Here is a 17,943-nt window from a genome sequence, read left to right as displayed (position 1 = left end):
TCAATTCTTAAAGATATTATGATCTAACTTTAAAACAAACTTGGAATATATAAAATATGTGTATATTAAAAATGTGTATGTATTTATCACATCTATATATATATATATATATATATATATATATATATATATACATGTATTTAATTTTATATTATGTTCATTTATTTTATTTTATTTTATTTATATTTTTTATTTCTTATGTTTTTATAACTTCATAAAATTTTATACTAAATTTATTAAAGATAATAATGATTTACAGTTTAATATATAAATTTTGCAATATACCTTCAAAAAAAAAAAAAAAAAATAATAAAATAAAATAAATACAAATTACCCACACAGACATATATATATTTTTACATTATTATATGAGTAAAGTTTTTATTTTAATTAAATAATAATTTATGAAATTGAACCATTATATATTAATTCATATATATAACTATATGGTTTAAAACTATAATTTATAAAAATATACAAATATAAATAAATGAATAAATAAAAATATTATATATTTATATATATAATATTCCTTTTTTTTTTTTTTTTTTTTTTTTTTGTGTTTGTATTATTTTTTCAAATTTTTAGAAGCATAAATAAATTTTCGATATATGCTAAAATATATCCCATATTTGCAAATGTATATACATATCTACATTTCTCTATATATATATATATTATATATTATGTTTGATTTCAATTGTTATATATACTAATAAAAGTATATACCTATATAGACATATACAAACATATATATATTAAATAATTTAATATTATATATATATATATTATTATTTTTTTTTAATACAAATTATATATGAAACATCAAATAAGCATATTATGCATTATCTTTATTTTCTTCAGCTTTATTTTCATTATTTGGTTGTTCTTGTTGGGCTCCTTGTTGAGCATTATTTTTGTACATTTCTTGCGATATGGCCCATGATTTTTCTTGTAACTGCTTAGTGGCATCTTTAATAGAATCTAAATCTTCAGATGTCAACTTTTCTCTTAATACTGTAATTTTTTGTCTTAATTCATCTTTATCAGAATCGGAAATTTTATCTTTGAAATCTTCCAATTGTTTTTCAGAACTATAAATAAGTGTTTCAGCTTCATTTTTAGAATCAGTTAAATTTTTCTTGAGTTGATCTTTTTCTCTGTTTAATTCAGCTTCTTGAACCATTTTTTCAATTTCTTCCTTGCTTAAACCACCACTACTTTGTATAGTAATTTGTTGTTTTTTGTTAGTCATTTTATCAATAGCTGATATGTTAATAATAGCATTGGCATCAACATCAAAGGTAACTTCAATTTGTGGTACACCTCTTGGTGCTGGTGGAATTCCAACTAAATCAAAAGAACCTAATAATTTGTTATCACTAGCCATTTCTCTTTCTCCTTGGAATACTTTAATACTAACTTGTGTTTGATTATCAGCAGCTGTAGAAAATATTTGAGACTTTTTGGTTGGAATAGTTGTGTTTCTATTAATCAATTTTGTGAAAACACCACCTAAGGTTTCTATACCTAAAGATAATGGAATAACATCTAATAAAAGTAAATCTTTAATTTCACCTTTTAATACACCTCCTTGTATAGCAGCACCTAAAGCGACAGCTTCGTCAGGATTCACACCTTTTGATGGATTATTTTGGAAAATTTGTTTAACAGTGTCTGTTACTTTTGGCATTCTAGTCATACCACCAACTAATATAATTTCATTGATTTCTTCTTTTTTAACGTCTGCATCTTTGATACATTTTTCACATGGTTCAATAGTTCCTTTTAATAAATCGTGGCATAATTCTTCTAATTTAGCTCTTGTTAATTTTATTTGTAAATGTTTTGGACCTGTTTGGTTAGCTGTAATGAAAGGTAAGTTAATTTCTGTTTGCGTTTTACTAGATAATTCAATTTTGGCTGTTTCAGCTGCTTCTCTTAATCTTTGTAAAGCTAACTTGTCATTTTTTAAATCAATATTTTCTTTTTTCTTAAATTCAGAAATGAAATATTCTAATATTCTTTGATCAAAGTCTTCTCCTCCTAAAGATGTATTACCGTTCGTAGCCTTCACTTCAAAAACACCACTTAAAATTTCTAAAATAGAAATATCAAATGTACCACCACCTAAATCATATACAGCAATAACTTTACCATCACTCTTTTCTAATCCAAATGCTAAAGCGGCAGCAGTTGGTTCATTAATAATTCTTAAAACATCTAATCCTGCAATTTTACCAGCATCTTTTGTGGCTTGTCTTTGTGAATCATTAAAATAAGCTGGTACTGTAATTACAGCTTGATGAACTTTTCTTCCTAAATAATTTTCAGCTGTTTCTTTCATTTTTTCTAAAACACATGCACCTATTTGACTTGGGGAATATTTCTTTCCCTGTGCTTCAATCCAAGCATCTCCATTTGATGCTCTAACAATTTTATATGGTAGATTTTTTTGCTCTTTTTTAGTAGCATCTTCATCATATTTTCTACCTATAAATCTCTTTGTTGCATATACTGTATTCTCAGGATTTGTTATAGCTTGCCTTTTTGCAACTATACCAACTAACCTTTGATTATCATTTGTAAAGGCAACAACAGATGGGGTGGTTCTAAATCCTTCTGAATTTTCAATAACCTTTCCTTGTTTACCTTCCATTATAGCTACACAACTATTAGTCGTACCTAAATCAATACCTATGATATCTCCGGAAGCTCTATTGCGATTTATCTTACTTGTACACAAAGAGCGACTCTTTTCACTTAATAAAGTATTCTTTACACATCTTTCGAGGATTTTTACAATGTTCTTTTTATTGAGTGATGCCATTTTAGCTCTACTCTAAAAAACTGATAAAAGAAATGAAAATAAAAATAAAAATAAAAGCAATATAATATAATATATCTTATATTATATAAATGAAATATATATATATATATATATATATATATATAGGCATAAATATATCTTCAATTCATACAATACATAATAATATAAGAAAAGTAATTATAAATATTATAATCATAGGAACATATATATATATATATATGAAATACTCTCACGTAAATACAAATTAAAAAAATTTTTTTTTTTTCTTTTTTGCTAAATTTAATATTTATAAAAAAAAAATATCCATAAACATTATTTTACATACATATATAGATGTATGTTATAATTATATAAATTTTATATAACATAAAATATAGTCATTAATATAACACACTTTAAAATTAAAGGAAAAAAAAAAAATATATATATATATATAAGTATATATATTATATTCTTATAATATCCACACCATATAATTCTTACTTTCTATTTTATATATAAATCCTTGTATTAACAAAAAATATGTTAAAACTCTATTTAAATTTAAATTATACAAATATTTAAAAGTTGAAACTTTCTTCTTATATTACATAATATATACTAATTTTTTTTTATTTTTATTTATTATTATATCTTAGAAATCTATATAAAATATGAAGTTGCTATTTATATAATTGTGAAAATATAATTAAATGATTATTTATAAAATAATAAAAAATATATTTTATTAAATATAGTTATATGAAAAATATAAATAAATAATGATATTATAAATATAGGGTTTATTACATATATAAAAATAAATATTATATATATATATATATATATATATATTTATATATTATTATATTTCTTTTCAATTTTTAAATAAAATTAACTCTTATACTTTTTCTTTATTTCCTTATATATACATTTATAAATATATATATATATATATATAAACATATAATATAAATGAAAGGTGCTTTTGCTTTCTTTTTTTTTTTCCCCTTTTTTTTATATTATAAAAAAATATATTGAGTTATAAATATTGAGATTATTTTATATAAATGAAATTAAATATAATACTTAACATATTATGTTGCAATTTTTAAAAGTATATTATAAAAATATATCCTATGAAATATGTAAAATTATATGTACATATAAATATATTTATTATATATATATATATATATATAGAAGTATAAATTTTTCTTAAAATAGGAAGGCATATTATCCAATTAATTTAAAGAAGAAAAAAAAAAAAAAGAACTTAAACACAAAAAATATATAAATATATATATATATATATTAATTTATAATATAAAATTTAGTAATTCTCATATTCAAAATTTTCTATATATAGAATATATTTTACATACAGTTCATAAAAATATATGACTTAAATATGTGCGCATTTTTTTTTTTTTTTTTTTTTAATAATATATAATAATATTATATATATAAATATTTTATATATATATATATATAATACATTTGAGTGTATTAATATAATACGTACATTATTATTATTTAATAATTAAAATATATTATTTTTATGGGGCGATTTTCTTTATATAATTTTATAAAATTCAAAAAAATATGAAAGAAGTTACATAAAATAATAACACAACATCGTAAAAAAAAAAAAAATATAATAATGAATAAAATAAAATTAAAATGTATGTTATTTATATAATAATTTTATTCGAATTTTTTCTTTTATTCTTGTTTTCTTTTAATATTTAAGTTTTACTTTATGTTAGGTTTTTTATTTTATATATTTTTTTATTTTGATGAGGAAAAAATATATAATAAATAAATAAATGTTTAAATGAAAATATGATCCATTTACATTATATGTGAAAATTATGGGGCATGCAATACTTTAAAAATATGGCCCCATAATAGTATGAAGAAAAAAATAATAATAAAATAAATAAAAATACATTAATAAATATATATGTTCATATAATTATCTATTGAGAAAAAACATTTTCATTAAAATATAAAGAAAGAGAGTATAATTCAATAAGCGTTATGTATAAATATTGAAAAAATAAAAAAATATCCCTAAAAAAATAAATATACACATATAATATCTTTATTACTCCCTTTTATATAAATTTTTATATGTATTATCAAAAAATAGAAAAAGTATTTAAAACCAAATATTATCATATCAAATGTGTTATTTCATAGATGATATTGTGATTCTTATTTATATAAAAAATGATATTTGATGGGTAATATAATAATGAGAAAAAAAAAAAAAAAAAAAAAAGTAACATATACTACATTATCAAAACCTATTTTTTTTAAAATAATATATATATATATATATATATTACATATGTATATATATTTTTTATTTATTCATTGGGTTTACACCATAATAAAAATTATCATGAAAAGTAATAAATATGAATGTGTATATAATTCTTTTAGAATAACGAATTTTTTATAACAGAAAAAAAAATAATAATTTTATAAAAATTGTCTTTTTTTTTAAAATGTTTTTTTGATTAAAAACGGTTAGTTACATTAAATATAAGTCAAAGATATTTATATTAAAAGATAAGCATATATAAATAAATACACATCTTAAAAATGAACAAAAAAAAGAAAAAAAAGAAAAAAAAGAATGAAATATATTAATAATGCTAATAATATTAATAATATTAGTTTAAAAAAATCAAACATTGTGTACAAATTAGATTTTGTATACAAATATATAATTTGAACATTAAAGCGATATTATGACAATTATAAAAATATGTCTTTTATAACAAAAAAAGAAAAAATAAAAAAAAAAAGGAAATGTAGATAAAACGAACTAAACAAAATAGATATAATAAAACAAGCATATATATAAATATATATATATATATATATATATATATATATATATATCCTAATTCTCTAAGTAGTTTAGTTTTTATTATCCTAGGTCTTGTTTTAAACCCTTTGAACATGAACAAAAAATGTTTTTCCATATAATTCCAAGTTCATATTATTTTTCATGATTTTATTCATAATATCATAAAAAGAATCAATATAATCAAGAAGTTTTTTTTCGTTATTATTAAATATAACTTCTTTTTCTAAAATGATTCTCATATTTTTTGTTACATTGACTTTATATTTCTTGTTAATTAATTGCATGTTGAGAGTTTCATATGAGACTTCATAAATTTTAATTACTCCTATTTTATTTTTCAATAAATCATAATTTGTATCTTGTTTGACTTCTGATGAAATTAAATAGTGTACATTTTTATTTTTATTATCTAAAGAAAGTAATAATCCAAATTTTATTATATCATCATCAATTGGTACTATTTCATGATATCCATATTTTGATGTAGCAAAAATGACTTTGAAATAAATTATCGAGTCATAATAATAGGACAAGGGTAGATATTGAATATCTCCTTTTAGGAAATAAGAAACATGAAAATTGAAATCAATACCATACATTAATAAATTTTTATATCTTGAATGATATACTATATGTGTTTTTAAATTTTCAAAAAAATTATATTCTTCATTATATTTTTTTATCATAAAGTTATTAAAAAAGTCATATTCTTTTTCATTATCCAAAAATTGTTTTAAATGTGTTTTTTTTAAATCATCTGCAATTTTGGATCTTGATAATTTAAAAATTTCTTCTTTAAATGTTCCTATATATACAAATAATATTTTATCTTCAACCATTTTATTCTTTATATGTTCCTTAACATATTTTTCCATACAAGAGAAATAGTTTCCCCATGGACAAATTCCAGCTTCATTTAATTCCATATTTAATGTCTCAAAATAAGGATATAAAAATGTCTCTACATGTACTCCTTTCGATTTCATAATTAAATAATCACGTCCATAAAATGAATCATAAAAATAATTCTGATGAATACTATTACTATCTGTACCTCCAACTCTAGCACTACTTATATTATTCATATATCGTTTTTGAGATTTTAAAGCTCCCAAAATATAATTCATATCTGGAACTGCATATAATATATTATCTTTTATCCATTTCGTAATATCTTCATGCATTAATGAATCCATATTATCATACATTTTTAAAATTTCTTCTTCATCAACTTCGAATACATTAATATTCTCTATATTCTCATTATTAGCACTTTCTGGTTTATCTTTACAACATAAATTATATAAATTATTTATTATAGGTATCCTCCATAAATATTTTAAATTTGAACTTTCAAATATAGATAATAAGTTATTTTTATTTTCATTTGAACCATCACAATTATGTTCACACAACATTTTATATTCATCTTCAAATTCATTTTCATATTCATTTTCATAATCATTTTCGTTTCCACTTTGAAATTCATTTTCAAATTCATTTATATCATCCGTCATATTGCTTAGTTTCATTCTCTTAGATTTTTTTTTTTCATCTAATAATTTAATTGATTCTTCAACTGATGCCTTATTTGGATCTTCATTTTTATCCTCATCTTTTAAATCGTTTTGGTCCTCAACCTTTACATCATTTTTATCTTCATCTTTTACATCATTTTGGTCCTCATCCTTTACATCATTTTGGTCTTCATCTTTTAAATCACTTTTATCTTCACCTTTTACATCATTTTTGTCTTCATCTTTTAAATCACTTTTATCTTCATCTTTTAAATCATTTTTATCTTCATCTTTTAAATCAATTTTATCTTCATCTTTTAAATCAATTTTATCTTCAGTTTGCCCTTCAACTGTTTCATCACTTTTGTCTCCATCCTTCACCTCATCTTTACCTCCTTCAGTTTCTTTCATATCCTTAATTTTATCATCACCATTTCCTTTTTTATCGACTTTATCTTCTGTTTCTTCCTTTTCTTGTACATTTTTATTATCCCCTTTATAATTATTTTCTTCATCTTCTATATTTTCTTCGTCAATTAATTCTTCACCATTTTCCATATCTTCAGAATATACATCTTTCGCGTATTTATTACTCATATCAACACTTTGATCTCCGTTTTCATTATTGACACTTGTATCTTCATAATTTTTATCAAAGGTATATATATATTTATTAAACTGAAAAATAGCATTTCCAAAAAGATTTTTAACACCCTCTATATAACTTTTTATAGTAGGTTTAAATGTATAATCATCTGTAACATTGTCAATTTTTTTTTCCATTTTTTCTGTATATTTGTTAATTTCATCATTTAAATCAGTATATTCTTCTTTCGCACCTTCTTTAACATCCATTGGTTTTTCTTTTATCCATGGACCATTAATATTATTATTATTATTATCACCGGTGACAAAAAGATCATCAATAAGCTTATTAATATCACTCTTGTCTAAATGAAAATAAGAATGATTTTCTTTCTTCATGGAAGTTAGTATATTTTCATATTTTGTTGTTTCTATATAATCTAAATGATCAAAATTTGATTTATTCATAAGTTTTAAATCAATTTTGGATGATGGCTCCTCTGATTTTTCTTCTTTCACATTAAAATTCCAATCAATATATTCTTCATTATATAAAAATATAATATGAACATTTTTTGAATACTTATTGTTTAAGAAATGTATAATAGAATTGATAGTTTTATTTGGACTTTGAAATGTAACATATTCACTCATATTAATAAAATCAATATTATTTTTTAATAAATTTTCTTTTGATATATCAATAATACTATTTATATCATCTATATTAAAGTCAACATTATATTTTAAATTACTTATCATTCTACTAAAATTCATATTTTCGTTATTTATCCATTCTTCATATTCTTCTACTTTTTTATTAACTAAATTATCAATTTTTTCAGTAGTTTTATTCATATCTGCAATCATATAAAATATACTCAATACTATCTTTCTATGCATTTTGGATAATATTTTTGCATTTTTCTCTATATATTTTTCTAATTTTTTTTGAAAATTTTTTACTTCTCTATACGTATATACATATTCTACAAGCGCATTCTTTATAGCACTATTTAAATCATTACCATATTGTACCATCATTTCATAGAAATTTATATTATTATTTTCTTTAGTTAAATTATATGTCATTCCTTCAAAATAGCTAATGATAGGAATAGCTGTGTTAAATCGTTCATCCATTGTTTTAATCAACATATTTTTCTTACTTTTAATCGAATCAAATGTTGTATTAATTTTAACACTAAGTTCATCACTTTTATTTAACAATTTTATAATTTCAAAAATGTAGCTTTTTACTTCTTTAATTTCTTTATAAAATCGTGAATGGAAAACGCTATCTATATCATGAAACACATTCAGAATATTGTCCGTGTCTAAAAATTTTATACAATTTTCATTATTTACAACTTCGTTATGACCTAAAAGGATAAAATATATAAATATATATATATATATATATATATATATATATATGAATAGGTATAATGCAAAATATGCATAAAGTTATATAAAGTCCATATTAAATTATTGCATATATATTCAACTGTTCATATCATATACAACTATATACATATATATATATATATCATATAAACAATTTTATGCCCATAAAGAAACATTAAAATATATTATAACTTACAATAATCTTTAAACGATTCATACATGAAATCATAATTGCGTTGATTAAATTTATATTTCCTAAATTCCAAATTTTTTATATCATTGTTTTCTTCTATTTTAAAATCATCAACATTGTTCTTGAAGATTTTATCAAAAATACCCATAACATCATCTAAATTAAAATTATAATTCAAAGTATCAGATAAACTTTTATTCAATATTTTGTCTGAGACATTTCTAGGTACATTTGAAGATTCACCCAAAGAAATTAAACAATAATATATTATTATACTCTGAACTACTTTCATACTTTAAAACAGATACACCCAAAAAAAAAAAAAGAAAAAAAGAAAAAAAAAAAAATTTAAATGTATTGAATATATATATATATATATATATATATATATATATATATACATATATACAAATGATATTATACATATATTTTTTTCTTCCTTTTCTTCTTTATCTTCATTTTCTTTTTCTTATTTTTTTTCCTTTTGTATCATTTTTAATTTCTTTTTTATAAGAATTTTTCATTTTTAACATATTTCTTTATTGTTCCATTTTATATTTTAAAAAAATTAATATAATGAAATATTAATTAAAAGGAAGGATTCAAAAATATTATAGATCTAATAAAGATAAAAAAAAAAAATAATAATAATAAATAAAAAAGAAAGAAAGAATTATTCAAAATAATAAAAATTAATTATAACAAAACAATAAACAAATGAAAGCATATATATATATATATATTATATAATGTATTTATTAATATGCCTATAATAAAAATATTTTAACAATGAATCATACGTATTTTTAATTAAAGTTAAAAAAAAAAAAAAAAAAAAATAGCATTTTATATACATAATATATATTAATTATATATACATAGATTATATTTTTATATGGCCTCTTATATATAAAACAAAAAAAAGATGCACTATTTATTTTATTATTTTATTTTTCATTTTTTATTTTTTAATTTTTTATTTTTTTTTCGATAAATACTAAATATTTTTAATTTATTTTAATAATGTGATACTTTAAAAAATATAATTTTTCTATTAATTAAAAAACCTTTGAAAAGATAAAAAGATTAATATTATATATCTACCTATAATATTATTAATATATGGTAGGATTATTAAATAAATAATATTTAATTATAAAATAAGGTTGGGAATAAAATACAAACATATATAATACATATATTTATATATATAATTACATCATTTCATTTTAATAAATAAAACAAAATTTTCTTTGGCATATATTAAATATTTATTAATATTTATTCAGAACAAAATTTATCGAAAGTCTTTTAAACTCATATATTTTTTTTTATAAGGCTTTAAAAAAAAAAAAAAAAAAAAAAAAAAAATATATTAAATTAATAAATAAATACATAATATATATATATATATATATATATATATATATTATATATATCACTTAATAATACATAATATGAAAAGCATAATTATATAATGATATTTCGCAAATAAAATATTGGAAATATGTATATAATATAAAATATTTTTTTTTTTGCACAAAAAAAAAAAAGAAATATTATAGTTACATATTTATAAACATTTAAATATGTACAACATATATATATATATATAATAGTTATTATTTTATACTTTAAAAATAAAATTACAATTTTTAAAACGATTTTAATAAAATATACAAATTTTTTTTTCTTTTTTTTTTTTATTTTGTAAGATGATAATTTTTATACATTTCACATAAGTGTATATAATTATTATGCCTTTTTGACAATATTTGTAATACACTCCAAATGGAAGGTGTGAGGGAACATATCAACAAAGGCCATGTTTTTAATTTTCAACGTTTCATTTAAGAATAATATATTTGTTACATTGTTTATTAATGTAATAGGGTTACATGAGACATAAATAATTTGATTGATTAAATGATGAGCACTTAAAATATTGAGAACACTATTAGCAAGACCATTTCTCGGTGGATCTACAATGCAAATAATATTTGCATTATTAGTTTGTATATTCTTAATTTCTTTTTGAAAAAATTCTTCAACTCTTCCATGAAGAAATTTATAATTATTAATATTATTCATTTTTGCATTTTTATTAGCACTAATAATGCTACTTTCACAAATATCTATACCAATTATGTGAACATCATTACTTTTCAATACATTAGATGCACAAATACTTATGGTACCTGTGCCGCAACATAAATCGAATATATAATTTTTGATTCCTTCTTTTATATTTATATAATCAATAACTCTTTTATATAATATTTGACAACTATCACGATTTACTTGAAAAAAACATGAAGGAGTTAATAAAAATTTATTGTCTAATATGGTTTCTTCTAAATATTCCATTCCCCATAAATGTTCATTTAAGGACTGATCAAAGGAATCATTCGGATTTTCATGTTCTTGTAAATATATAGATATAACTTTAAAGTTACAGAAATATTTAGGTGTATCATCTTTGTTTTTACTTAGCCTGTTTATTAATAATTTTTTTATTTCTTTTTTTTTTTTATAATCAAGAGTATATGTTTGAACAGTAATCATTAATTCGTTCTTGCTGTTCATACGCACAACCAGTAATCTCCAAATGCCTAAGAAAAAAAAAAAAAAAAAAAAATGTCCATAGGGTGAAAAAATGCATAAGTCATTATATAATATGTATTTTTTAACACACACATATATATATGTACATATATATATATATATATATATATATATATATATATATATATATATATATTTATTTATATATTTATTTTTATTTATTTATTTAATTTTTGTTTGTACCTGTTTTATACACACGATCAAATACGGGAAAATTGGATTCCTTTATAATAGTCTTCATTTCTTGAACAACTTCCTTCATGGCTGGATGAATATGTATACATTGGTCGACATTTTTAACTATTGGATTTAGATAATACGATTGTTTTAGTTTTTTGTTTCTTAGTTTTGTACTATGTGTTTCATTAATGGGTGAAGCATTATTACTTATATTGTTTTCACTAAAATTACAATTATTATCTTCACTTGAATTTTTATCCTGAGTAGCATCTTTTATACATGTTTTCATTTTCCCTACAACAAAGCCAATTTCTACATTTTTATTTTCATCATATGATATAGTAAATTCACATTTATTTCTGTAGTGAATTGTTCCTTCATAATTTGGATATAATGGTTCATCAATTTGAATATTATATTGTTTCATTTTTTCATTTAATGATGTTTCTCTTGTAATTGAATTATTTGTTTTTATATCTGTTAATACTGTTTTATTAATACAATTATCTTTACTCGTTTGATTTTTTTTATTTTGTTTTTGATCATAATAATCTTGTATATTATTTAAATCAATATCTTCATTAAATATATTGGATTCTATATCTCCAAATAAAATATTTTGTTTCATCCATTTACTTTTCAAATTAAATAAGATTTGGTCTTTACATTTTTTTAAAAAGTTATGTTTGATAATTATTTGTTCTTGATATGGATATTTATAAAATGGTGTAACAAAATTTTCAATACTTTTAAATTTCTCTTCTTTATTTATTTTTATAATACTTTGTAAATCTAAAAATTCTTTATCATCCATATTTTGTTTTCTCATAATATTATAATTATTAAAATTATTATTATTATTATTATTGTTGTTGTTGTTGTTGTTATTATCATAGTTATTATTATTATATAAATCATCCTTTTTTAATTTTTTCCTATCTCCTTCATTACAATCATAATAATTATTTATATCACTATTATTATATGATTTGAATTCTCCATATTTATCATTATTAACACTTAAAAATTTCACATCTTCATCATTTGTATTGTTTTCATGAGTCTTTTCATTTTTCACTTCATTCTTATTATAGTACAATTTATTTTCATCATTAAATTTCCTTTTTTTTCTTAAAACGTTATTATGTTGTTTATTAAATAATCTATTAATTTTAATAAGTGATAAACTATCATCATTATAAAAACGTTTATTTTCTATCAATTTCTCAAATGTTTTTAAATCATCATAACTTTTAAATCTTATATATGCCAATGGTTTGTTTTTAGGAATATATGTGTCATAAAAAGTAGCTTTAATATTATTTCGTAACCATTTATTTAAACTTTTCTTGTTCATATATTTTAAAGTATAACTAAAAATACTTAATACATTACTTCTAATTAATTTGGTATTATTATGTTCTCTATTTAATACATTCGTATAATTATTTAAAGACAAATGAACATTTTTATTCCTTACGGCACTCCTAGTACTCATATCCATAAGTGCTTCCTTATCACTAATATCCATTTTTTTTATTATACCCTTTCTTTTTCTTATGATCTTTTTAATTTTTTTATTGCAACTTATCAATTTAAATGAAAAAGTTCTTTTCCTCAAAATAATTCTGTGACAAAAATGAAACCCTTTCTTATTACACAAAAAAAAAATATATATTAATAAAAGTGCTAAATAATAAACAAAGAGATATGTACTCATTCAAAAATGATAACTCAATATGTTATATAATTTGCATATGTATATATATATATATATATATATATATAAAACATACAACAAATGACAACACGTCTCTCATAAAAAAATATATAACCACAACAAAATATATATCATGTAACATAAAATATTTATATACATGTGCGTGATAATTATTACATAATTATATTTTAACATAAATACATATATATAACATTCATTTAACAACAATATTAATATCTTAAAGAAAATTAAAATAACCTATGAATGAAGGAGATAAATATATACATATATATATATATATATATATATATATATAACAAAAGTAACAATAATAATTAAAAACATATATATATTATATAATATAAACTGCTATATAAATATATATATATATATATATATTTAATATGTATTTTTTTTTATTTTTTTTATTTTTTTTATTTTTTGGTAAGAACATAAATAAAGCTCATAACAATATTTATATATAATATATAATATGTATACTTTAAATATATATACTATTTAATATAATATATAATATATTATATTTCTCCAATCTTATAATAACAAAAAAGTGAAATGAAATAAAACATATATATTATATATATATATTATTTATTTATTAATATACTTATATTTTTATATATTAAACATATATTTTTAGTAATATTTAACTTAAATATTATATATATCAAAATGATATTAAACACTTTTTAAAAAAAAATATGTACAAATATATAATAATGCACTTTAAATTTAAAAAAAAAAAAAAAAAAATATTGCTTTTTTATAATATTATTTCTAAATTTAATTATTATTTAATGCATATATTTTTATTAGTACAATAAAATATAATATTATTTATATAATATAATATAATATTTATTTTTTTTTTAATCAACGTTTAATTACTCAAATTAATGTACATTTTGATATATAATAGCATATATAAAAAATAATGCGAATCAAAAAATTGGTTTATTTTTATATAATTATTATTTTACCTTTGTAAATTTTATTATTATGATATAAATTTTTTTTTTTTTTTTTTTTTTTCCCCCCTTTTATAATGCTTGTGTCAACTTTTTTAATTTATGCAAATGAAGTTGTATTCTTGAGATAGATATAATACGATCTTTAAAAATAAAATAATATTAAATAAAAACCAGTTGCATATTTTAAATTATATGGATATAATTAATTTAAATCCTATACAAAATGTATTATTCTTATAATATAGTTATTTATATATTTAAAAATAGAAAACCATAAAATGAAATAAAATGAAATAAAATGAAATAAAATAAAATGAAATGAAATGAAATGAAATGAAATAAAATGAAATAAAATAAAATGATATAAAATAAAATAAAATGATATAAAATAAAATAAAATGATATAAAATAAAATAAAATGAAATAACGGTTATATAAGATATATTAAACATATTTATAAAACATTTTAGAATTAATATGTACATATAATGTTCCTCTCATTGTGAGATATCTTAAATAAAAAATTCCAAAAAAAATGAGAACAATTATATTTTATAAAATAATACACTTGTATATATATATTTTGGTTTCCGTATTAAATGCGATGATGTATTTCTTTAATACGATATTTTTAATATAGACAAAAAAAGAAAAAAAAAAAAAATAAAATAAAATAAAATAAAGACAGTTATATATAAATATATTTTCTTTTATAATAACTTTTACACAAAAGGTATAAATATATATACCTACATATATGTGTGGGTTGCATTTATATTCATATATATATATATATCAATATTACAAAAGTAGACGTATATAAGGTTGTATATAGGTAATACACTTAAATACCCTATATTAAATAAATATGATAATCTATGTATTGTTCCTTTTATAAATAATAAATTCAAAATATAATTTTAAGATTTTTTTTTCTTTTTTTGTTTTTTATTTTATATATAATTTAAAAATCGAAAAAAAAAAATAAAATAAAATGATAAAAGTTAAAAGTATTATGTATAAATTAATATGTAAAAAGTAATATGTATAAAGTAAGGTGTATTAAGTAAAATATGTATAAAGAAATATATAAAAATTTATATGCATAAAGCAATATGTTAAAGGTAAAATGCAAAATATAAAATATAGAATAAGTATTAAAAAAAAAAAATAATAAAATAAAAAAACAAACAAAAACTTATAAATACATTTTAAAAAATATTATTAGTATTATAACACTTTTTTTTTTAAGTTTTTTTTTTAATACTATAAATAAATTAATAAATATATACATATATATATATATATATATATATATGTTTTCTTCAAAATAAGGAATTATACACATTAGTATAAGAAACAAGGAATCTAACAAAAATTTGTTTTTTTTTTTTTTTTTCAATTTTAAACAAATAGTAATAATAATATATATAATATATATACACATTTATATACAAATATATGGGTGTCTCAAAGGATTTTACATATTATTTGAATAATATTTTGGGAATATGAATTAAGATATGTATAAATAATTTTAATTTGTTAATTATTTGATTTTTTTTTTTTTTTTAATTTATAGTATTTATTTATTTATTTAATTGATTCATCATTTTAATTAAATATAAAAAATTATTTTTGACATCAAAATTTTTTTGGACAAATATTATTTCTGACATCAAAATCTTTTTGGACAAATATTATTTCTGACATCAAAATTTTTTTGGACAAATATTATTTCTGACATAAAAATATATTTTACATAAAAATTATTTGGACATAAAAATTAATTTGACATAAAAATTAATTTGACATAAAAATTATTTTGACATAAAAATTAATTTGACATAAAAATAATTTTGACATAAAAATTATTTTGATATAAAAGTTAAATTAACATTAGAGTCATTTAAACTTTTAAATATTATTTTATATTTTATATTTTAATTTTTTTTTTTTATTATTTTTTTTTTTATTTTATTTTATTTTTTTTCAATTTAATTTTTTTTTTTTGTTTTTTTTAATATTCGTATTATTTTTTTTTTTAACTATTCCTTTTCGAACCAACATGCTTTTTTGCTTTTCTTTCCTTCTTTAGATCAGTTTCATATGATCTATTACTCTCAGAATATGAATTACTAACAGAACATGAAGTAGGATATTTTTTTCTTTTATCTTTTTTATATTTTTCAATATCTCTTATATTGGAATATTCACTATTATTATCATCATCTGATTCAGTATCAGATTTTCTTGAATATCTTCTTGAACGTCTACTTTCACGTCTAGTACTTTCTCTTCTATTTTCAGATTTGCTTTCACTTTTTCTTCCACTTCTTCTTTCACTTTTTTTATCACTACTTTTTTTACTACTTTTTTCACTATTTTTTTCGCTACCCTTTTCACTTTTCCTGATACTTCTTCCACTTCGTTTACTATCTATTCTTTCATATCTACTTTCATTACTCCTTTCACTATTTTTTTCATGGATTTTATCATTACTTTTATTATCGTAACCTCTTTTACTACTCTTCTCACTACTTCTTTCGCTTTTTCGTATACTTCTTCTTCCGTACTTGCTTTCACTTCTATGCTCTCGTCTTTTTTCTATTCTACTTTCATCACTTTCACTAGTTACATCATCAGTTCTGTATGAACTTTCTATTTCTTCATCATATTCTTCATCCGTGCTTTTTCTATGAGTACTACTTCTTCTGTTACTATATCTTTCTCCTCTTTTTGAGCGCCTATTTTCAGAACTTTTAATATTATCACTTCTTCTTGTATGTCTTTTTTGATTTCTTCGCTCATCTCTATTATCACTTCTTTCCTCATCACTACTAAATATACTACTAATATCACTTCCTCTTTTATATAATTTGCTACTGTTACTTTTCCTTCTGGAGCTTCTTAGTTCTCTATGTTTTTTTTCTTTATGCTTTTTCAATCTATACTTTTCATCCTTATATTTATCATCCTTATGTTTATCATCTTTATATTTATCATCTTTGTATTTATCCTCCTTATATTT

At 18.9% G+C, this 17,943-nt stretch overlaps 4 protein-coding genes across 4 annotated transcripts in view; all 4 read right to left on the bottom strand.

Annotated features, from left to right (window-relative positions):
* Positions 1-838: 838 nt before the first annotated feature.
* On the bottom strand, positions 839-2,830 carry PF3D7_1134000 (heat shock protein 70; the record flags this gene model as incomplete). Its single annotated transcript, XM_001347986.1, has 1 exon — positions 839-2,830. The coding sequence occupies one exon, from the start codon at positions 2,828-2,830 to the stop codon at positions 839-841; it is 1,992 nt and encodes a 663-aa protein (XP_001348022.1).
* Positions 2,831-5,770: 2,940 nt separating this feature from the next.
* PF3D7_1133900 (conserved Plasmodium protein, unknown function) lies at positions 5,771-9,687 on the bottom strand (the record flags this gene model as incomplete). The annotated part of the gene is made up of 2 exons (XM_001347984.2): positions 5,771-9,177; positions 9,399-9,687. The coding sequence occupies 2 exons, from the start codon at positions 9,685-9,687 to the stop codon at positions 5,771-5,773; spliced, it is 3,696 nt and encodes a 1,231-aa protein (XP_001348020.2).
* A 1,463-nt stretch (positions 9,688-11,150) lies between these two features.
* Positions 11,151-13,920, bottom strand: PF3D7_1133800 (RNA (uracil-5-)methyltransferase, putative; the record flags this gene model as incomplete). Its single annotated transcript, XM_001347983.2, has 2 exons — positions 11,151-12,007; positions 12,204-13,920. The coding sequence occupies 2 exons, from the start codon at positions 13,918-13,920 to the stop codon at positions 11,151-11,153; spliced, it is 2,574 nt and encodes an 857-aa protein (XP_001348019.2).
* A 3,036-nt stretch (positions 13,921-16,956) lies between these two features.
* PF3D7_1133700 (FHA domain-containing protein, putative) overlaps positions 16,957-17,943 on the bottom strand; it is a gene marked incomplete at both ends in the record, with an annotated part of 3,815 nt that continues 2,828 nt past the window's right edge. The window contains one exon of the mRNA XM_001347982.1: positions 16,957-17,943. This exon is cut by the window's right edge and continues 1,575 nt beyond it. Within this exon, the coding sequence (XP_001348018.1) occupies positions 16,957-17,943 (987 nt within the window).

The sequence above is a fragment of the Plasmodium falciparum genome (assembly GCF_000002765.6).
Source record: "Plasmodium falciparum 3D7 genome assembly, chromosome: 11".
NCBI classification, from domain to species: Eukaryota; Apicomplexa; class Aconoidasida; order Haemosporida; family Plasmodiidae; genus Plasmodium; species Plasmodium falciparum.
The sequence above is the reverse complement of the archived record's forward strand: the minus strand, read 5'-3'. Positions and strand labels throughout refer to the sequence as shown.